General features: G+C 36.4%; 1 protein-coding gene across 1 annotated transcript; it reads right to left on the bottom strand.

Annotated features, from left to right (window-relative positions):
* Nucleotides 1-7,593: 7,593 nt before the first annotated feature.
* LOC101344444 (pecanex homolog 4) lies at nucleotides 7,594-23,423 on the bottom strand. Its single transcript, XM_023726252.1, has 8 exons — nucleotides 22,988-23,423; nucleotides 22,426-22,526; nucleotides 22,178-22,300; nucleotides 14,733-15,096; nucleotides 13,261-13,364; nucleotides 8,832-9,865; nucleotides 8,251-8,437; nucleotides 7,594-7,720 (listed from the first exon to the last, which is right to left on the bottom strand). Exons 1-8 carry the CDS (start codon nucleotides 23,418-23,420, stop codon nucleotides 7,625-7,627), a joined length of 2,442 nt encoding a protein of 813 aa, XP_023582020.1. The 5' UTR covers nucleotides 23,421-23,423; the 3' UTR covers nucleotides 7,594-7,624.

The following is a 23,423-nucleotide window of genomic DNA, read 5'->3' as shown; positions in this document are numbered from 1 at the left end:
CTACTTTGACTGTGAGGAAATAAACCTCTCTTCATTAAAACCATCCACTTGTGGTACTTCTGTTATAGCAGTACTAGATGACTAAGACAAGAACGCATAAAGATTGATATCCTAGGCATTAGTGAGCTGAAATGGACTAGTATTGGCCATTCTGAATCAGATAATCATATGGTCTACGATGCCAGGAATGACAAATTGCAGCGGAATGGCCTCGCATTCAAGGTCAAAAAGAACATTTCAAGATCCTGAAGTACAACGCTGTCAGTGATAGGATAATATCCATATGCCTACAAGGAAGATGAGTTAATACAACTGTTATTCAAATTTACGCACTAACCACTAATGCCAAAGATGAAGAGATTGAAGGTTTTTACCAACTTCTTTAGTCTGAAATTGATCAAACGTAATCAAGATGCATTGATAATTATTGGTGATTGGAATGTGAAAGTTGGAAACAAGAAGGATCAGTAGTCGGAAAATATGGCCTTGGTGATAGAAATGATGCCAGAGATCTCATGACAGAATTCTGCAAGACCAATGACCTATTCATTGCAAATACCTTTTTTCAACAACATAAACAGCAAATATACATGTGGATCTCACCCAATGGAATACACAGGAATCAATCAACTACATCTGTGGAAAGAGACAGTTGAGAAGCTCAGTATCATCAGTCCAGACAAGGCCATTGCTTACATGGAAGTTCAAGCTGAAGCTGAAACAAATTAAAACAAGTCCATGAGAGCAAAAGCACGACCTTGGGTGTATCTCATCTGACTTTTAGAGACCACCTCAAGAATAGATTTGATGCATTGAACACTAATGACCGAAGACCAGATGAGTTGCGGGTGACATCAAGGACAGCACACATAATGCAAGAGGTCATTAAAAAGACAGAAAAGAAAGACAAGACCAAAATGGATGCCAGAAGAGACTCTGAAACTTGCTCTTGAATTTAGAGTAGCTAAAGTGAAAGGAAGAAATGATGAAGTAAAAGAGCTGAACAGAAGATTTCAAAGAGTGGCTGGAGAAGACTAAGTATAACAATGAAATGTGCAAAGACCTGGAGTTAGAAAACCAAAAGGGAAAAACACTCTACGCATTTCTCAAGCTGAAAGAACTGAAGAAAAAATTCAAGCCTCAAGTTGCAATACTGAAGGATTCTATGGGCAAAAAATTGAATGACACAGGAAGCATCAAAAGAAGATGGAGGAATACACAGACTCACTGTACCAAAAAGAATTGGTCAACATTTAGCCATTTCAGGGGGTAGCATATGATCAAGAACCGATGGTAATGAAGGAAGAAGTTGAGGCTGCACTGAAGGCAATGGCAAAAAACAAGGCTCCAGGAACTGACAGAATACCAACGTAAATGCAATGGTATTTCAATGGATGCAATGCTGGAAGCGCTCAGTTCTCTATGCCAAGAAACTTGGAAGACAGCTACCTGGCCAACTGACTGGAAGAGATCCATATTCGTGCCCACTCGAAAGAAAAGTGATCCAATGGAAGTGAAAATTATCAAACAATATCATTAATATCACATGCAAGTAATATTATCCTGAAAATAATTAAAAAATGGTTGCAGTAGTTCATCAACAGGGAACTGCGAGAATTCAAGCTGGATTCAGAAGAGGATGTGGAACCAGGGATATCATTGCTGATGGCAGATGGATCTTGGGAGAAAGAGAATACCAGAAAGATGTTTACCTGTGTTTTATTGACTGTGCAAAGGCATTCGACTGTGTGGATCATAAATTATTGATAACATTGCCAAGAATGAGAATTCCAGAACACTTAATTGTGCTCAAATGGAACCTGTACACAGACAAAGAGGCAGTTGTTTGAATAGAACAAGGGGATACTGAATGGTTTAAAATCAGGAAAGATGTGTTTTAGGGTTATATCCTTTCACCATACTTATTCAGTCTGTATGCTGAGCAAATAATCCAAGAAGCTGGACTGTATGAAGAAAAATGCAGCATCAGGATTGGAGGAAGACTCGTTAATAACCTTGCTTGCTGAAAGCAAGAAGGACTTGAGGCACCTACTGAAGATCAAAGACTACAGACTTCAGTATGGATTACACCTTAACATAAAGAAAACAAAAATCCTCACAACTGGACCGATAAGCACATCATGATAAATGGAAAAAAGACTGACGTTGTCAAGGATTTCATTCTACTTCGATCCACAATCAACATCCATGGAAGTAGCAGTCAAGAAATCAAACAATGTATTGCACTGGGCAAATCTACTACAAAACACCTCTTTAAAGTGTTGAAAAGCAAAGACGTCACTTTGAGGACTAAGGTGCACCTCATCTAGGCCATGGTATTTTCAATTGCCTCATATGCATGCAAGGGCTGGACGATGAGTAAGGAAGAATGAAAAACATTTGAATTATGGCGTTGGCAAAGAATACTGAATATACCGTGAATTGCCAGAAGAACGAACAAATCTGTCTTCGAAGAGGTACAGGCAGAATGTTCCTTAGAAGCAAGGATGGTGAGACTTTGTCTCACGTACTTTGGACACATTATCAGGAAGGACCAGTCCCTGGGAAAGGACATTGTGTTTGGCAGAGGGTCAGCGAAAGAGAGGAAGACCCTCAACGAGATGGACTGATAACAATGGCTGCAACAATGGGCTCAAACACAGCAATGATTTTGAGGATGTTGCAGGACCGGGCAGTGTTTCATTCTGTTGTTGTGTGAGGTTGCTATGAGTTGGAACCAACTCAACACTACCTCACACCATAACAATATTCTGCACTGCCATCTTATTTTCAAATTATTATCCTGAACGGCCCTTGAAATAGGAAAGAAACAATGTGTTCATTCTACCAGTGCTGAAACTGAAGGCACAGATGAGGTTGTGAAAAGGTGACAGGTGGCGAGTTGGCACAAGAGCTGCCAGTGGAAGGTATGTCTTTCTGGTTAGTCTGCTCAACTACTGGCTGCTCTAGTAAGTCACATGATACCTCAGTCACAATCAGTTGTTCAGACGCAAATTTAAGGAACATTATCCTATTATTTTTAACACCTTTACTGACGTATTATTGATGGGCAGTAAACTGCATATATCTGAAGTGTATAATTTCATAAGTTTTGACATATAGAAACACTTGTGAAACCAATACCACAATCAAGAGAGTAAACATATCATCTCTAAAAGTTTCCTTGTGCCCTTCTGTAACTCTTCTCCCTGCCCATCCTACCTCAGGCAACTAAAGATGGATTTTTTGTCACTATAGGTTAGTTTGCATTTTCTAGAGTTTTATATAACTGGTTTTATATAGTTTGTATTCTCATATACTGCTGGTGGGAATATAAAATGGTACAATTACTTTGGAAAATAGTTCGGCAGTTTCTTGAAAAGTTAAACATACATTTACCATATGATCCAGCCATTCCAGTCCTAGGTATTTGCCAAAGAGAAATGAAAGCATATGTCCATACAAAAATTTGTACAGGCATATTCATAGCAGCTTGCCCTGGTCGCACAGTGATTAAGAGCTACGGTTGCCAATCAAAATGTCAGCAGTTTGAATCCATCAGCTATTCTTGGAAACCCTATGGGATAGTTCTACTCTGTCCTACAGGGTTGCTCTGAGTCAATCAATTTGATGGCAATCGTTTTTGGTTTATTTGTAATAGCTCCAAACTAGAAATAACCCAAATGTCTATCAATAGGGGAATGCAATAAACTGGTATATTCCATACAATGGAATACTCCTCAGCAATAAAAAGGAATGAAATGTTGATACATACAACATGGATGAATCTCAAAATAAAGAAGCCAGATCATCTGGGCCTGGAGATTTCCTTTTGGGGAGATTTTAAATTATGAATTCAGTACCTTTAATGGTTATAGGGGTATTCAGGCTATTTCATCTTGCCTGAGTTTTAGTGGCTACTAGCTATTAAGGAATTGGATCATTTCTTCTAAGTTGTCAAATTTATCAGTGTAAAGTAATGGCTGTTTGATCTGTAGTGATATAATCTTATCTCATTCCTGATACTGTTTTTATGTCCTCTATTTTTGCCAGTCTTCCTAGAAGTTTAGCAATTTTATTTATTTTTTTTTGAAGCACAAGTTTATTTGTTTTCCTGTTTTCAATTTTACTGATTTCTGCTTTTATCTTTATTATTTCCTCCCTTTTGCTGGCTTTGGGTTTATTTTGCTCTTCTTTTTCTAGTTTCAGGTAAGAATTTAGGCTATTTTGCTAAAACTTTTCCTCATTTTTTTTTTTTTTAAGTGGCTCTGTGGCAAAGACCTGGCGATCTGCTTCCATAGATACAGCCAAGAAAACCCCATGGGGCAGTTCTAGTCTGTCCTAAAGGGTTGCTGTAAGTCAGAATCGATTTGATGGCAAGGTTTTGATTTTTTTTTTTAATTACCAATCTAAGGGGCTACCATAGATTTAATAGGAAATTAAGTAAGGGACAGAAGAAACTGATGTCACAACTGATGCAGATTCATTGTTTGTCCTGCTTATAAATACCTACAAAAAGTTCCTAGGCAGCAAGAGAATGATAATAAAATTTCAATCATATTATGTAAATTTTCTTCCTTCTCTTTCTACCCTAGATCAGATACCTTAAGACACTAGTAATTGGTAATCTTACTGAGTAAAGCGTTTTTTAGAAGCTGTATATTCAGTTGAAAGGAAATGTATAAGGAGTCATATCTATAAAATAGTCTCTGGCAATCATACTCAGATAACCTTGATATTGCTAGTCCTGTAAGTACTTACATGATGGATGGATGAACCCTCTTCCTTTCACATATTTAAAAAGGCTATTTGGAGAGGGCTGATATGTAAGATATCTTATTATTAGAAGAGATTTTATTGAAAGTTTTTTTTATCATTTACTTCATTTTTATAGTTTTACCATACATGTGTCTCTAAACAGTATCATTTAATTTTTTATAGCTTCATATAAATGTATTCGTCTTGCTTTTTTGCTCTATAAGATCCACATAAGTTGATTTGTTTAGCTATAGTTCATTTATTTTAATTGCTGAATAATAATTAATAGAATGACTTTACCACAATTTCTTTATGCATTATACTGTTGATGGACTTCTGGGATTTTTTCCAATTTCTGGTTATTCTGAACAGGGCTGCTATGCATATTCTGGTACTTGTCGCTGCTGTTCCTGTGTAAGCATTTCTCTGAGGAATATACCTACAGTGGAAGTGCTAGGTCATAGAGTTAGTAGAACTGCAGGCTTATCAGATGATGCCAAACTCTTTTCCTGAGAGGTTTCTACCAATTTATACTCCCACCAGCAGTGTATGAAATATCCTGTTACCTCACATCCTTGCCAGAACTTGGTATTGTCAGACTTTTGATTTTTGTCAATTTGGTGGGTATGTAATGGTATCTCTTTGTTGTTTTAATTTGTATTTTTCTTACTTCTAATGAGGTGGAACATCTTTTCCTATTGGTAATCTGAATTTCCTTTTTTGTGAAGTGGCTGTTCAAGTCTTTCATCTATTTTCCTATTGGACTGTTAAATGTTTTTAAGGTTTCTGAACTAAAGTATATGAAAAGAAAATATATTATTCAGACCGTCTTAAACATTAAAATAAAACAGCACAAAGTTTGGAAACACTATAAAAATTAATTATATTTCAAATAAATATATATACACATTACATTTACCTTCGATAGGATCCATTATCATTACTTAAAAACACTGATATGTATAGCTGTTAAGTATGCAAAAATTACATAGCAATGCAAGTCACCTATCAAACATTTAATAAAGTATAAAAAAAATTCATTATCTGATCTTCTACAAAGGAGCCCTGGTGGTGCAATGAACGGTTAAGCACTTGGCTGATAACCGAAAGACTGGCGGTTCAAACCCACCCAGTGGCTCTGTAGGAGAGAGAACTGGTGACCTGCTTCCGTAAAGATTATGGTCTAGAAAATCCTATTGAGGCAGTTCTACTCTGTCACATGGTGTCACTATGAGTCGGAATCGACTCCATGACATCTAACAACAACAGTAACAACAATCTTATACAAATGGTTTCTCTATTTCCCAAACCCTACCACAATCCATAGGGCACAAATACTGGCCAACTAGTTTTAACTTTTATGTTAGACATAATTGTTTTTTTTTTTTTAAACCATTAAGACAGCTAAGAGATTAACTCTATGGAGCTTAGCTTTTCTCAGGCATCTAACATGGGGGAAAACGTCCAACGAAGTTACAGGGATCACATTGTTACTTTTCTAGTATGAAAAAACAACTTTTCTAGTATGAAAAAACATAAACATCTCATCTGAAGATACTACATTTACAAGTCTAAGTGGGCTCTAATATAAATGTATATGGAGAGGTTTTGAAGAATAAATTGGATATCCCAGGGGAGGATCGGCTGCTTGTACTGTAAGGTTTCTTAAAAGTAGTGGATGAGCTTGTATACTGTAACGTTCCTCATCATCATTTGTGGCATACAGCAATTCCCATGAAAGATTCGCCCACTGTCCTCTAATAGCTTCAGCATTCAACTTCCCAACTTGGATCAACGATTCTTGAAGGGTAAGTACTCTCCCAGTATAAACTCCCTTAGAAGTTAAAAAAAAAAAGGAGGGGGAAAGAAGGAGAGAAAAAGAAATTATGTTCAGTCTTTATATTTTATTTATACATTTTGGGAAAAAAAATCTCACTGCAAACTTTCTCCCGAGATCAAAACAGAGGAAGTGGTGTATTAAAATGTACACACGAGTTGCTAATCTTCAGCATCAAGAATCACTTTTATTTCTCTAGTTCTCTGAATAAGTATGAGAAGAGAAATTCCCTGGAAGCCATTCTATTTAACAGCCAGAACAGCATAATCCCAGCTACTTTTCTTCCTTTCCTTTTCCTTTTTCTACTCCCTCATTCCATTTGGCCTCAGTGATACATAAACCATACGTACTAGTCAGTGGATCATCATGCAATCAGTTCTTTAAAAAAAAAAAAAAGCTATTGAGATATAATTCATATACTATACAATTTACCCACTTATACAGTTCAATGTTTTTTAGTATATTCACAGGTATGTGCAACCATCACCACAGTCAATTTTAGAACATTTTCATGCTTCTCTGAGTAACACCCTGCCATTAGGAGATGAATGGCTGGTGGAGGTGGGGAAGTAGCCTCAGGTCGTCTTGGCATGGGACCTCTACCTTACCAGCCAGGGTAATAAGGGTGAGCAAAGACAGTGTTCTCAAAGGTTCTATGGCCAAGGCAGAACCTCTGTCCCATGAATGGGGTTGGTTAAAAGGGAGTCTCCCACCTCTAGGCACCAGCAACAGGTGGCTGGGGGCAGGATGAGAAATGCTGAAGTCCTGCCCTTTCCTGGGAAAACAGCCCTCCAACTGGGAGCTGGAGTGAAAGGGGGCCCTGTGTTCTTGGCTGTATAGTCTAAGTGGAGTTTCGGTTTTGCTAAGCTGGAGGCGGGTGGGTAGGGAGTGTTCTTGGTTCAAATATCAAAGTCCCTTGTTGCTGTTACCAAGCTTTTGTAGATTTTCTTTAATGTTTCTTCATTTGCTGTATGCCCTTAGGACCATCTGAGGCTTTAAAGAGTTATTTTTAAATCATTTTCATCAGTTTCACTGGGAAGTGTGCCTGCTGAATCTCCCATGCTGCCGTGCCAGAAGTGGAACCCACAATAGGCTCTTAACGTTGAATCTTTCACATTGTGCACACTGGATGACATTTTAAATGCGGTGAGAACAAGAACCAAATCACAGAAAAATTATGCTCTATTTTGAGTCTCTCTGGATTTTCCCAGGTCAGATTTGCTTCAAAATAAGGTTTGCTTTAAAATACAGTTGTCAGTGAAAGAAATACTTGGCCACATATAAATTACTTTCTCTTCCAGGAGTCAAATCCAAAGTGATAATTCGTACACTTAAGCTGGGCATAGGAATACAATTCATTTAATTAAATATGCTATAGCAAATTATAGTTACTTGGCTATCTTATAGGTCAGTTGTTGCACAATGGCTACACAGTATTTTTAATGATTTCCTATTAAGCTGGCAAAAGTGAATGAATCAGCCATTCTAGGGTTGGACTGTGTTGGGCACAAAATCACTACAAATGCCTTAAAACTGTAATTAGTGTAGCCACTGCTAGAATGTTACAGCTCTATCACTTTGTTGAAATACTTTATAACTGATTTCCATTCTTTAATGTAGAAAAAAAAAGTTTAAAAACACGTATCTAAACTTACCATATTAGGATCATACCCCAGAGAAAATAAGTATGGCTTTTCTTGTAAAACTGCTTCCTTCCACTTTTCATCAGATACCAAACCAATGTACCAGTCACTTTCATATTCTTCAAGGCAGTTACTCAGCTCTTTAAAGCCTTCTATTGGACTTAAACTTGCTTTATCAATCATTAGTTTCAGAGTATACCTAAAAAAAAAAAAAAATGGAGAACCAAACATTTTAGAATCTCTTTTTATCATTGTTATAGATGGAACAGATTTTGTTAAATTAGTATTTTAAAGATGTTGATCTGCAATTGCAAATATTTCAGAGGAAAAGATCAGGGAGAAATGATGCAGTTGAAGTGAACAAATCCAGTATGCCATGTAAAAAAAATAGGTCTTCCACATAAATAAAACCAAGGGAAGTACAAACTAAAAGCGTACTCTGGAAATAATCACAATACATATTTAGCATTTTTTCTCCAATTTTAGACGATTTTTTTTAATTAGCAATAAAAAAATATCTTATTCTAGGTGAACTAAAAAAATCAACATTTTCTTGCCAATGTTACCACTTTTAAATAATCAAAGTGAATTACCTGAATGCTTTCAGGGCTAGCTGGAATAGTTCTCGTTTTTCCATGAGCCAATCCAGGGCAACAGACCAAGGCAAAACACCATTGTAAACTCTCAATATGTGACCAGGACTAGGAGCCATATTGTCTGTTCCAAACAAACTAAAATAACAAGTCATTACTACATGAATATAAAAGTCTTTTAAAACTTTATCCTTTGCAATTTCTTCCAGTACATCTGAGTCCTTTTCTTCTGAATAAAAACATTCCAACTGCCTTAAAACAAACTGGTACCAGTCTTCTGGAAATAACGAGCTCATCTCCTTCATTTTGGAATTAGGTAAACAATTAGACCTCCACTCTTTAGGTAAGCTTAACAAGTGAGAATGTGAACCACTAAACTCCGTAAGAGGGATATATGCCATGTCTTCTTGTTTTCCTTTGTCAATAGCAGGGTATCCCAATATAACTGTTTTATAAAGACTGTTTTCAGGAACTTTGCCTGGATCACCAACCTTCCTTGATTCTACTGATCCTGGAAGAGACAAATGTGTATCTGGCAAAACTTTCAACTGATCTTTTTCTTCTTTTCTTTTTTTGATGGTTGGCTCATCATCAAAAATATTATCATCAGACCAGTCATCAAAAGTTTCTGAATTTAAACTATCCATGTCTTCTGGGCAGTAGGGTTGTGGTGAAGGATTCAAAGTGGGTAGGATTATTAGAGGCGCCTTCCCTTTATTTTCAGTTTTGTGAACGCTGTCCTGCATGCTGGGCCTTTTGGAGCAGTAATGAACAATTATCCACACAAGTACTTTAACAAGGTCATCTTTAAATTCTTTTAAGTTTTCATGAGAATCGATTATGCCAGATAGGACATTCCTGGCATCAGAATATAGTTTCACAGGCAAAACTGTACAGGGTGTCAAGATATTTCCAAAGTGCTCATTAAGGGAACATACTCTTGCATATTCTTCCTGCTCAAAGGCACCTTCAAAAACTTCATCAACTCTTCGAGCTTCAGCAGTGTGACAGGATGTCTCCTGCAATTCTAACCCCTAAAGAGGAAATAAAATGTACTTGAGTTTATGATCATTTATTACAGAGAAAAGCAACTAGTTTCATAAATGCCCATGGATTCACACAATAAAAATAATGGAAAATGCAAAAGTTTATTTTAACTCAAGAGCTACACACCTTAATTCAAACTTAGTGGCACTTAACACATTTGATGCTGAATACAGATATTAAAATTAATGCTACTATTATTTTAAAAGTTATTACAGAAAGTCCACTACATATGGGCAAAACAACTTCACTAATTATAAACCTAACTTTAAAAGAATGTATCTATAGTCAGGTTGAATTACTTATTAAAAACTTTTTTAAATTATAAATTCTTTTGAGAAAAAAAGCAAAATTGAAATTATACAGTATGTACAGCAGTTCTGTATCCTTTCCACCCCATTTTATATGAGATTGAGAGCATTATTCTATTGTATGGATGTGCCATAATTTATTTAACCATTCTCCTGTTCTAGGTTTTTATTATGATGATAAAATAATAGATTTGATTATTGTTTCTCTACTCCAATTACAATGTAAACTACATAAAGCAGGTCTCTTTTGATAACTACCTCCAAGTGCTATATGAATTTTGAACACATTTTGATTACTTCCCTAGAAGGAATCACTTGAAGAAGAAATACCAGGTCACTATTTACTATTATTGTTCTTTATTTATATATTTTTACAAAACTACCAGTGCCATCAAGAAAAGGTAATGTTGTCAGATTGTATTATGATCCAGGGAAAGAACATGGGATGTGGTATCAGAACACATTTTAAGTTATGGCTCCACCAGGTGCTGGCTATGCAATCTTGAGTAGGTCACTTACTCGGAGATTTCCTTTTCCCTTTCTTTTGAAGAAAAATAATTCTACCACTTAGGGTTATGAAGATTAAATTAGGTAAGTAATAAAAGTGCTTTGTAAACTTTAAAGCATTATATAAATGTTAGTAAATGGTGTAGCTAAGCCAGTTTGTGCCAAAAAAAAAAAAAAAAAACGGACTGACACCAAAAACTATGCCTTCATCCCACATATGCTACAGCGCATAGAAGATCAATAAAAGGCCCACATTTTGGGTATTATAAAATGACACCATTTTTTTAATAGAACAAAATTAAGCAATAAAACATGATGGTTAAGATTGTGTGTCAACTTGGCTGGGCCATGATTCTCAGTGTTTATATGTGATCACTCCCATGATTGAATATGCTGTGAGTAGCCAATCGGGAAAGGGAGCTTCCCTGGGGGTGTGGACTACATCTGAATATAAGCAGACGTTCTGTATTTTTGCTCACTCTGGATCCTGTGGCTGCCTCCTGTTCGTCTGACCTCCGGTTCTTGGGACTTGAGCTGTCAGCTTATCTGCCGAACTTGGGATCTGTTGACCGTCACAGCCCATGAGCGGGAGCCCTGCTCTCCAACCTGCCGATCTTGAGCTCGCCAGCTTTTACAGCTGTGTGAATTGGGGGAGGCCTCTACCTTGATCCATGGACTTGGGATGTTCTAGCCTCTACAATCGCTTGAGCTGTTTCCTTGATATAAGTCTCTCTATACATGTATTTATACGCTTTACTGGTTTTGCTTCTCTAGAGAACCCAGCCTACGACAAAACATCCTTAGTGTTTTGCATGATTTTATGCCTTCTTTACTATTTGTACAGGTTAGACTAGAACAGTGGTTCTCAAACTTTAGCTGAGTCAGAATCACCTGGAGAGCTTGTTAAAACATAGATTGCTGGGCCCACCTCCAGAGTTTTGATTTAGGAGGTCCAGAGTGGGGCCCAAGAAATTCCATTTCTAACAAGTTCCCAGGTGATATTGATACTGCTAGTTTGAGGACTATTCTGTGAGAATCAACGGACTAAAGAAACTGCTTTAGTCACCAACTGGTGCTAAGACAAAACATTCACTCAAATATTTACTGAGGTCTTATTATGTACCAGGCACTGTTCCAGGGGCTTAGGATATATCCCCAAATAAAACAAAGATTGCTACCCCTGTGACATTTACATTAAGAGAATGGGGGAAGATGGAAAATCAATAATAAAACTAATAAATAAGTAAATTACATAGTATGCTGGAAGGTATAAGTGCTATGACAATTAAAACAAAAGGTAAAGCAAGGGGAATTGGGAGTGCAAGGATGGAGGTGGGGGTACAATTTTAAATAGAATGGCCATAGTAGACCTCATTGAGAAGGTGACATTTGAGCAAAGACTTTAAAGTAATGAGAGTGTTAGCCATTTGGTTGCCTGAGGGAAGCGTGGTCTAGGCAGAAGGAACAGCCAGTAGGCTGGAGTAAGGTGAGAGGGTTAAAATAGTGGATGAGGCCAAAGAAGGGAAAGGGATCCTGACCATTTAGCACCTTGGCTTTTACTCTGAATGAAACAGAGATCTACTGTAGGGTTTTGAGCAGAGAAATGATACGATCTGACTTAGATTTTTAAAAGATCACTCTGGTTGTTGTGTTGAGAATAGCCTGTAGGGGGACAGAGAAGCAGGGGACCAATTAGAAGGCTACTGCAATTACCCAGGCAAGGGATGAAAGTGGCTGGGGCCAGGGTAATGAGAAGTGGTGGGATATAGCATATGGTTTAAAGATGGAGTCAACAGGATTTCTGGATATGAGTAGAAAAGTAAACAAGGAGTCAAATATTACTCCAATGTTTCTGGCCTAAGCAACCAGAAGGATAGAGTTGCCACCAAGGACTCTGGGGAACGCTGATGCAAAGAGATCGAGGAAAAGAGAAGGAATCATCGAAGGGAACTGACAAGGAGTGACCTGTGAAACAAGTGAAGAGAAGGAAGTGATAAACTGTCAAATGCTGCTGACAGGTCAAATGAGACAGGTCTGAGAGTTGAGCACTGGATTCAGCAATGTGACAGTTACTACAGACCTTGACAAGAGCAGTTTTGGTGAAATAATGCGGTCAAAAAGCTAAAATTGAAGCCCAAATGGAAGAAATGAAATTGGAGATTTGATTATAAGTAACTATACTAAGGCATTTTGCTCTCAAAGGAGAGAAATGGGATGTAGTAGATAAGGTTTTATTAAGTTGAGAATACTTACATGTTAAAATGCTAAAAAAAAAATCACTAATTCACACTTTTGAGATGCTTAGCTAGTGAGAGATGAAAAGGACAGGACTGGAAGAAAGGGTAGCAAGTATGTTTTGTTACTATGCTGCTCTATTATACAATCAATATTAGTCTGCCTATTGATATGTGCATATTGAAATATACTTTTAAAATCCCTAGGTGTTTTCACAGCTAACTAAAAAGGCATTCTTCTTTCAATTGAGCTACTTTTTGATATGTACATAACAAATAAAATCTTACACATGTACAATAAAAACACTAAAAAGGTTTCAAATGAACATTAACCTTAATATTAATACAGCAGTAAGTATAGCCTCGTTCTAGAATCATTATCCATATTAAACGATCTTGAAAACGGCCCAAGTAATGAGACCCCGGTAAGAGGAGACCTAAAACAAATAAGAAAAAAAGGGAATCATTTTTCAAGCTTGTTTTATTTTGTCACGTGAATCTTCAAAATTGACAACACATTTGGAACTGACTCACCATTCCTTCAACCTTCCCATTAGGTCAAGAATAGAAGCAACTATTCATTGCATATTAACCCAACTGAGTCCTGTGAGTCCTCCTAGTGAATCATCAAGCCTAGGAGTGGTCTTGGGGATCCCTGACACATATGTGTAATAGTTTCTCTAGAACTAGAATCCTTGGCCCATGGTATAGGCACATCTTTACTATAGACTACCAGTTTACTCTTAAGGTAGCTGCATAAATTTATATTCCCTCCAGTAGAGTTTGAGAGTTCCAGCTCCTCATATCCTAGCCAATACTTGGTAGTGTCAGACTTTTTAATCTTTGCCAGTCAGATGTATGGGAAATCATATCTCATTGTTTTTTTTTCTCCTCCAGGAAATACTTTATAACACGCTTCTTGGCTAAGTGTAACCTGATTTGATAATAAAGTATAATTTCTACACTATGACTAAGATACTTCCCATTTCAGATGTGAATTTAACCCCACAGGTGTTTTTAAAAACAGCAAAGCATTATGTAATAAAAATTAATTGGAACTGGGTAAGAGTTAAAAACAGAATATTTTCTATAAGAAAATGATTATTCATAAAAAATGTATACTACAAAGATAAATTATTTCCTAAATTACCTAACATAATAGTAAACAATTATAAAAGTTTACCCCAGGTAAACACTTCACTAATATTCTGATGTAAAACTGCTACCCTGCCTTGAATCAGTTTGCTAGAAAGTCATCTGTCATTTCTACAACAAGTTTCAGGGGTTAAACCATATGGTAACGTTGAGAAGTACAATGTACTGTAGGTGAATGTACAGTCAGCTTACTGCTTTAGTCTCTACACAATAACTAGCAAAATATAAACAAATTCCCTTGCACTCTTCAATCTAATATTATGTAAAGCTAGTTTTCATTCTTTATGGATCTAAGCTTTTACATCTACTTGACATAAACTCATTGTAATAAATTCATGAAAATTCTGGGGAAAAAAGTGTTTCATGTTTTAATGGTAGGACTGTCACCTGATTTTGTTAAAAAAAAAGTGTCTGAAAAATTGTCAAATCATCTTAATGAAAATTTCCATTTTTGTTTTATAACTTTACCTTAAGGAGCAAGAGGTATATTTCTATCTCACATTTAGTCTTTCTGCCTACACAACAAAATACTGGAATCTATTTTATAGGCCATTATACAGTGGGATCAAAAAATTGTTTTTTTTTTTGTGTTTTTTTTTTTTTTTTGCACTTCATACTTAGGATTTCTTAAGCACAACCCATTTACTTACCTAAACTTCCAGCTGCCATTGCAGACTGCAATGCAGCAGCCAAACTTGGGACCATCTGGTAGTAGTACACTGTATCTGCACACACACAGGCTGCAGTGCCCACTGCTCCTGGCCAACTCTGAATAGGTCGGGGAAACCCCACCAAGAACACAGGAAGGGTGAAGAGAGGAAGTAAGGGAGAAGAGAGTAGTGTAGAAAAAACTATGAAGAGCAACACAAACGGAGAGAAGACAATGTTGAATATACATAAAGTGGCAGCTGACTTTCGACGTTGTTTTTTCTCTGTCCATGATGCCAAAAGTACAGTCATAGCAAACTGTAATTTAGAGATGAACTGAATCAGACGATCACGCACAATACCAACCTGCAGAGATGTAAAAATTATTTGTATTTATTCTTAAAGACTTTTCATGAATTTTCAACACTACATAAGGAAATATCGAATAATAATTTCATTCTTGACCCAATACTTTTTTTGGGACCCAATACTTTTTTGGGGGAAATAGCCTTCATATGCAATTCTTTGTTACAACTTTTTTTTCCAACCTCACAATAAATAAATAAGACTGTATTTTCAAAAGTTTGGGATCTCTTTAGGAAAAAAAAAGTACCACTAAAGAGAACCAGGTAAGAGTGTTATCTATACCTTAACTGACTAAGCTTTAAGTCATGAGGCCAGAAGTGGTAGAAGTTAAGCAACAGAATTCTCAGGAAAAGTAAAGATAAACTTTGGAAGCCATTCTGTTTATTATTATTCTGTATCTAGTCATCTTGATTGAGTTTATGACATTTTAATTCAGTCATAAAAAAGAAGCCATTACATTTCCAGCTTTTAAAAACTGCAGAAATCACTTGCATACCAAGTATGAATTTAGGAAAATTGGAAATTGTGAAAAATGAAATGGGACGCATAAACATCAATATCCTAGGCATTAGTGAGCTGAAATGGACTGGTATTGGCCATCTGACTAAGACAATCATATGGTCTACTATGCCAGGAATGACAACTTGAAATGGTGTTACACTCACCATCAAAAAGAACATTTCAAGATCTATCCTGAAGTACAACGCTGTCAGTGATAGGATAATATCCATATCCCTACAAGGAAGACCAGTTAATATGACTTTATTCAAATTTACCCACCAACCACTAAGGCCAAAGATGAGGAAATTGAAGATTTTCACCAACTTCTGCAGTCTGAAATTGACTAAACATGCAGTCAGGATGCACTGATAATTACTGGTGACTGGAATGTGAAAGTTGGAAACAAAGAAGAAGGATCAGTAGTTGGAAAATCTGGCCTTCATGATAGAAATGATGCCAGAGATCGCATGATAGAATTTTGCAAGACCAAAGAATTCTTCATCACAAATACCTTTTTTCAACAGCGTGAACAGTGATACATGTGGACCTCGCCATATGGAATACACAGGAATCAAAGTCACTACATCTGTGGAAAGAGATGATGGAAAAGCTCAATATCATCAGTCAGAACAAGGTCAGAGGCAGACTTTGGAATAGACCATCAATTGCTCATATGCAAGTTTAAGTTGAAACTGAAGAAAATTAGAACAAGTCCATGAGAGCTAAAAATGACCTTGAATATATCCTACTTGAATTTAGAGACCATTTCAAGAATAGATTTGATGCACTGAACACTAATGACCAAAGACCAGATGAGTTGTGGAATGACATCAAGGCCATCATACAGAAAGAAAGCAAGAGGTTGTTAAAAACACAGGAAAGAAAGAGAAAAATCAAAATGGATGTAAGCAGAGACTCTGAAACTTTCTCTTGAAATTGAGTAGCTAAAGTAAAGGGAAGAATGATGAAGTTAAAGAGCTGAGCAGAAGATTTCAAAGGGCGGCTCAAGAAGACAAAGTAAAATATTATAATGAGATGTGCAAAGACCTGGAATTAGAAAACCAAAAGTGAAGAACACACTCAGCATTTCTCAAGCTGAAAGAACTGAAGAAAATATTCAAGCCTCGAGTTGCAATACTGAAGGATTCTACAGGAAAAATATTAAACGATGCAGGAAGCATCAAAAGAAGATGGATGGAATACACAGAGTCACTGTGCCAAAAAGAATTGGTCAACATTCAACCATTTTAAGAGGCAGCATATCATCAGGAACTGATGGTACTGAAAGAAGAGGTCCAAGTTGCACTGAAGGCATTGGTGAAAAACAAGTCTCCAAGACTTGAGGGAACACCAATCGAGATGTTTGAACAAACAGATGTCTGCCAAGAAATCTGGAAGACAGTTACCTGGCCAAATGACTGCAAGAGATCCATATTTATGCCTATTCCCAAGAAAGGTGATCCAACCAAATGTAGAAATTATCGAACAATTACACCCAAGTAAAATTTTGCTGAAGATCATTACAGGGAACTGCCAGAAATTCAAGCCAGATTCAGAAGAGAATGTGGAACCAGGGATATCACACCTGATGTCAGATGGATCCTGGCTGAAAGTAGAGAATACCAGAAAGATGTTTATCTGTTTTATTAACTATTCAAAGGCATTCGACTCTGTGGGTCATAACAAATTATGGATAACAATGTGAAGAAACAGAATTCCAGAACACTTAATTGTGCTCATGAGGAACTTGTACATAGATCAAGGGGCTGTTCAAACACAGCAAGGGGATACTGCATGGTTTAAAGTCAGGAAAGGTGTGCATCAGGGTTGTATCCTTTCACCATACCTATTCAATCTGTATAACCTAGCAAATAATCCGAGAAGCTGGACTATATGAAGAAGAACGGGACATCAGGATTGGAGGAAGACTCATTAACAACTTGCGACATGGAGATGACACAACCTTGCCTGCAGAAAGCGAAAAGGACTGGAAACACTCACTGATGAAGATTAAAGACCACAGCCTGCAGTATGGATTACATCTCAACATAAAGAAAACAAAAATCCTCACAATTGGATGAATAAGTATCATGATAAATAGAGAAAATATTGAAGTTATCAAGGATTTCATTTTACTTGGATCCACAATCAACACCCATGGAAGCAGCAGTCAAGAAATCAAAAGACGGATTGCATTAGGCAAATCTTTAAAGTGTTGAAAAGCAAAGATGTCACCTTGAAGACTAAGGTGGGCCTGACCCAAGCCATGGTGTTTTCAATCACCTCATATGCATGCGAAACCTGGACAATGAATAAGGAAGACAGAGAACTGATGCCTTTGAATTGTGGTGTTGGCAAAGAATACTGAATATGCCATGGACTGCCAAAAGAACGAACAAATCTGTCTTGGAAGAAAGGCTCCTTAGAAGCAAGGATGGTGAGACTACATCTCACATACTCTGGACATGTTATCAGGAGAGATCAGTCCCTGGAGGACATCATGCTTGGTAAAGTAGAGGGTCAGCGCAAAAGAAGAAGACTCTAAACAAGATGGACTGACACAGTGGCTGCAACAATGGGCTCAAGCTTAACAACAACTGTGAGGATAGCGCAGGACCAGGCAGTGTTTTGTTCTGTTGTACACAGGGTTACTATGAGTCAGGATTGACTCAGTGGCACCTAACAATAAGAAGTCACTTGCAAAACTAATATCCTCATCCCAGTGTTATCGTCAACTCCTAGAGGAGAAGCAGGGCTAAACTGACCAAGGACTTTTTTTTCATATATTATTTGATGACCAAAAAGCATACTTTACATTTTGATGCAGTTAAGTCAAAATGCCCACCTTCCTCTAACTAGTAAAGACAAAGAGATTTCTATCTTGCGCTTAAAAGGATTTAAAAAATCTCCTTCAAGAGAAAGCTTATTCTCATGGTTATCTATAGTTACAATTTTTACTTTGGAATTAAAATACAATCTAACAAATTAATTACCTCCAAGTAATTAATTTTCTTTTTTTAATTTTAATAATCTGCTTTATTTAATATAACAAATCTAAAATATTATTTCAACATGTAATCAATATTAAAAAATATTAATGAGATATTTTACATTCTTCTTTTTAAGTCTTTGAAATGTGGGGTGTATTTTACACTCATCAGTTGCTGTTGAATCAGTTCTCACTCATGGCCACCCCACATGTGTAAGAGTAGAACTGTGCTCCATAGGGTTTTCAATGGCTGACTTTTTGGGAAGTAGATTGCCAAGTCTTTCTTCCGAGGTTAATTTTCTCTAATATTTTTCTACCTCAAGGAAACATGGATTTATGAACAACTAAAAGTAAGGTTATTCAGAGTTTCCTGCACTGGTGCCTCAGATAATTCTAACCAAACTTCTCTTTTCATTTAATTGCCATATTTTCAAAACACAAAACATTCTCCCCTAGGAGATCTGAAAAGTCTTTTCCCCTAATCAAACCATTCGATGTTATAAATTACTTCACATTTTTACTACTGCACTGTATAATAAGTTGTGGGAAAAAAAATTATTTGCTTCCAAAATTTTTATTGACATACCTGGCTTTACAGTCTTCTGCTAGAATTGTCATTTACTTCCTCAAAGTACATGTATTTTTGTATACATAAAAATAAAAGATCCGTATAGTACAAAAATGTGGTTGGCCTTCTCAATGTTAACTGCAAAGGGTACTAACACCCCTCCAAACATTTCTATATCCTGTAATTACCCATCATGAAAATCATCCACAGCCTTATCTAAATCTTCTGAAATTTGTTTTCATTTTGTGCCATCATGTGGGGAAATGAGGTTCAATGGTTTACTGGCTACGCTTTGTGGAGTAGAACTACTTCCTCTTTATCCCCTTGTTAAAACTGCCTCAAATCAAAGAACTGCAACAATGAAATGCCCTTAGAGAGAACTGGACATTTTCTTAATACTGCTGATGAGAATATAAAATGGAATAACCTTCCTGGAGGGCCATCTGGCAACATGAATCAAGAGCTCTAAAAATGTCCTTAACTCTTGGGCCGGCAATTCTACTTCTAGGAATTTATCCTAAAGAAATGATGATGGACGTGTACAGTGACTCAGCTACAAGGATAATTGCTGCCTCTTTTTAGTAAGGAAAATATGAAACAGTTATTTTTAACGTCAGTAGGGTGCTTAATTAGATTATGTATACATGAACAACAGACTGATGCTGAAGAGTAAGAATGAAAAGCTGTTCACGGTATGGTGTTATAGATTACAAAATAACACGTACAGTGTGTATGATCTTATTTCTGTTGATAAAAGAACACATGAATATGAATATAAAAGCCTGAAAAAGTATACAGCAAACTGTTAAACAGTGATTATCTCTAAATTTCTGGTGGGATTACAGATGACAAAACTGATACCAAAACAAAAAACAAATAAGCTTCTTTGTGAAACACCAATCTCACAGCAAAAGAAAAACAAAACAAACAAATCCAATGAAGGTACATCCTCCAAGTTGCTAAATATCAACTGCTCAGTTTGTTGAAGGGACGGAACATGTGACAGGAAGCAGAAATTGCCTCCTTGTGCTCTTAACTTAAATGTTGTCCAAATAGAATTACTCATTCCAAAGGATAATGAAAATGTTTACAATTGAAACAAGAGATTTTATTAATTTGTATGTGTGGAGGGGTGTTGTCTGGAGTTTAGAATTGAACCACTGGGCTTGTTTGAGATTTCTGACGCACCTTAAATCAGCTTACGGTGTAGAATGATGGCTTTGGGTCTAAGATCTTTTTGTCTGGAGGTATGGGAATCTCATACCTCCAACCTCTCCAGTTTTACGTCTCAGCTGTTATTTAAACTACCAGTAGCAACAATGGTTTAGATTCCTTGAAGCTCTTGGAATTCAAATTGGAATGTCTAGTGGACAGAAACAAAACTGACCATAGTTTGACTATCTTGGTAGATGATTAAAAATAGCCATCATAAGCCAATGGTAGTCAAAATCTAGTATAATATGTCATTCTTTAGTTTATGAGGCTATTCCATTTGTTCCCCTTTTGTTCTCTTTTCTCATTTAACTCCCTTTTTCCAGTCTCCCAGTCTATCACTGACTTTTTCTCCTTCTCCTCTTCCTAGGTTTTACATCTAAAACGAGTGTTGCTTTTTCAATAGATTATTTTAGTCCCACTACTAAGAGAAGTGTTTTCATTTCTGTTATTTCATTTACAGCTTCCAACAGCTCTATAAGGTGGATATTGTTATCCTTACTTTAACATTATTTTACAGAGTATTTTATAGATTAAGGAATAGAAGTCATGTCATAAGACAAAAAAGCCTCAACAGACTGAAGTCATACAAAGTATGTTCATAAAAATCATATAAAGTATGTTTTCCCACTATAATGGAATTAAATTAGAAATCAACAGCAGAAAAAAATCTGGGATATACACAAATATTCAGAAATTAAAAAACATATTCCATGCCAGCTAATGCATTTACCCAAAGAAAGAAATCATAAAGGTAATTAGAATATACTTTCAGATGAATGAAAAGAAAAACACAACACACTAAAACATGAGATATAGCTAGCAGTGCTCAGAAGGAAATTTATACCTATAAATGGCTATGTGAAAAGAGAAGAAAGATCTTACATTAACAACCTAACCTTCCATCTTAGGAAACTAGAAAACAAAGAGGACACTAAACCTAAAGCAAGCAAAAGGGAGGAAATTATAAAGATTAGAGTGGAAATTAATAAAATAGAGAAACAAAATACAATAGAGAATATCAATGAAACCAAAAGCTGGTTCTCTGAAGAGATCAATAAAATGGACAAACCTTTAGCTAGACCGACCACGGAAAAAACAGAGAATACTAACATCAGGAAAGACAGGAGGACATTACTACAAACCTTACAGAAATTTAAATTAAAAAAAAAAAAAGTTTAAGGGACTATTACTAACAACTGTATGCCAAAAAATTCCTCAAAGTGTTACAAAGAGTTACTATATGACCCAGAAATTCCACTACCAGCTACATATCCAAGAGAAATGAAAACATACGTCCATATAAAAACTTATACACAAATGTTCACAGAAGCATTATTCCTAATAGCAAAAAAAACAGACCACCTAACTATCCATCCACTAATCAATGAACCGACCAAATGTGGTACAGTCATACAATGGAATATTATTTGGCAATAAAAAAAATTAAGTATTGATTCATGGATGAACCTTGAAAATATTATATAAGTGAAAGAATCCAGGTGCAGAAGACCATGTATCGTATGATTCCACTTATGTGAAATGTCCAAACTAGGTAATCCATAGAGACAGAAAGTAGACTAGCGGTTGCTGTGAGTAGAGTGGGGCGTGGGTAGGATGGATAGCAGGAATGGGGAATGACTATAGATGTGTACGAGGTTTCTTTTTGGGGTGTTGAAAATATTCTAAACTTAGATTGCTGTGATGACTGCCAAACCATGAGTATACACTACTGAACTGTACACTTTAAATGGATAAGTTTTATGGTATATGCAATATATCTCAAAGATTTAAAAAAAAAAAAGATTTACCAGTAAGAGTCTAATTCCTGTATCCAGGCTTCTATTCCACCATAAGTCTTTACTGAAGATCAGTGAGTGCACTACTGATACTGTGACTATCTCTGATAAAGCATTTTCTGTATTCTGCCATACCTGCAGTACACAAATACCCATTTTTATTATGTAAAATTTGATAATCTAAGCAAACTGTTAATGTAAACGTAATCAAAATTAAACTTAGAAATTGGAAAATACTATTAAGTACATATTAGGATTACCATTCTAAAAGCTCTTGTGAATCCAATGGAGACAGCCACAGAGTGGGGCCTCTGTAAGGAACTGTCCAATGAAAGAAATGCTATCATAGCAAAAGGTGACACTAAAACAAAAAAGAGACACATTTAATTAATGTAAAGTAACCCCTTCTACTATATTTTATTTTGGTGAAGATAAGAATTTGTTATGAACACATTTAAGCAATTAAAAAACCAATAAAACAAAATCATAAAGAATAATACTTGTATGTAGTATAAATCAAAAGATCAAACCCGTTGCCACTGCATCGATTCCTACTCATAGTCACCTTACAGGACAGAGTAGAACTGCCCTGTAGGGTTTCCAAGGCTGTAATCTTTTCGGAAGCAGACTGCCACATCTTTCTCCCACGGAGCAGCTGTTGGGTTTGAACTACTGGCCTTTCAGTTAGCAGCTGAGTGCTTGACCACTGTGCCACCAGGGCTCCTTGTATGCAGTATAATACCACACAAATATGGGAATTCCATATTTCTGTACACTTCCTAGCTATGGTTTGTAATATAAAGTCAGATTTTATCTTCCTACCTAGAGTCAGCAAAATCCGTCTGACAACACCAATCTTCATGAGCCTTGTTTGCTTCTCTAAGAATACAGTCACAGTTTGCACATCCTTTGGATAGAAAGGGTTTCGGACAATTCCAAGGATATAGACACTTTGAATTTCTCTAAGTATCCACAGTATTATAAGTAACATCATCAAAATATAGCCAATAATAGCTTGGGGACTGCTTTTGGAAATCTGTGAGAAATCAGCACAGTGATGCAGCAAACTAGTTTCTAAGAGAGCCAAAACGAACATAATAATGTAGAAAACACATTCCTTCCATGTAAACTGTGTTTCTGAGCCACTGGGTAAAGCCTTAGATTTGGTTCTAACTCTGTGTCTGGTCACACTGTGTTTGAAGATAAAACAGATCTCACTTAGGTTAAGACTCAGTAAGAACCCAAGTCCGGTCATGAA

The sequence above is a fragment of the Trichechus manatus genome, unplaced genomic scaffold (assembly GCF_000243295.1).
Source record: "Trichechus manatus latirostris isolate Lorelei unplaced genomic scaffold, TriManLat1.0 scaffold00010, whole genome shotgun sequence".
Lineage (NCBI taxonomy): Eukaryota > Metazoa > Chordata > Mammalia > Sirenia > Trichechidae > Trichechus > Trichechus manatus.
The sequence above is the reverse complement of the archived record's forward strand: the minus strand, read 5'-3'. Positions and strand labels throughout refer to the sequence as shown.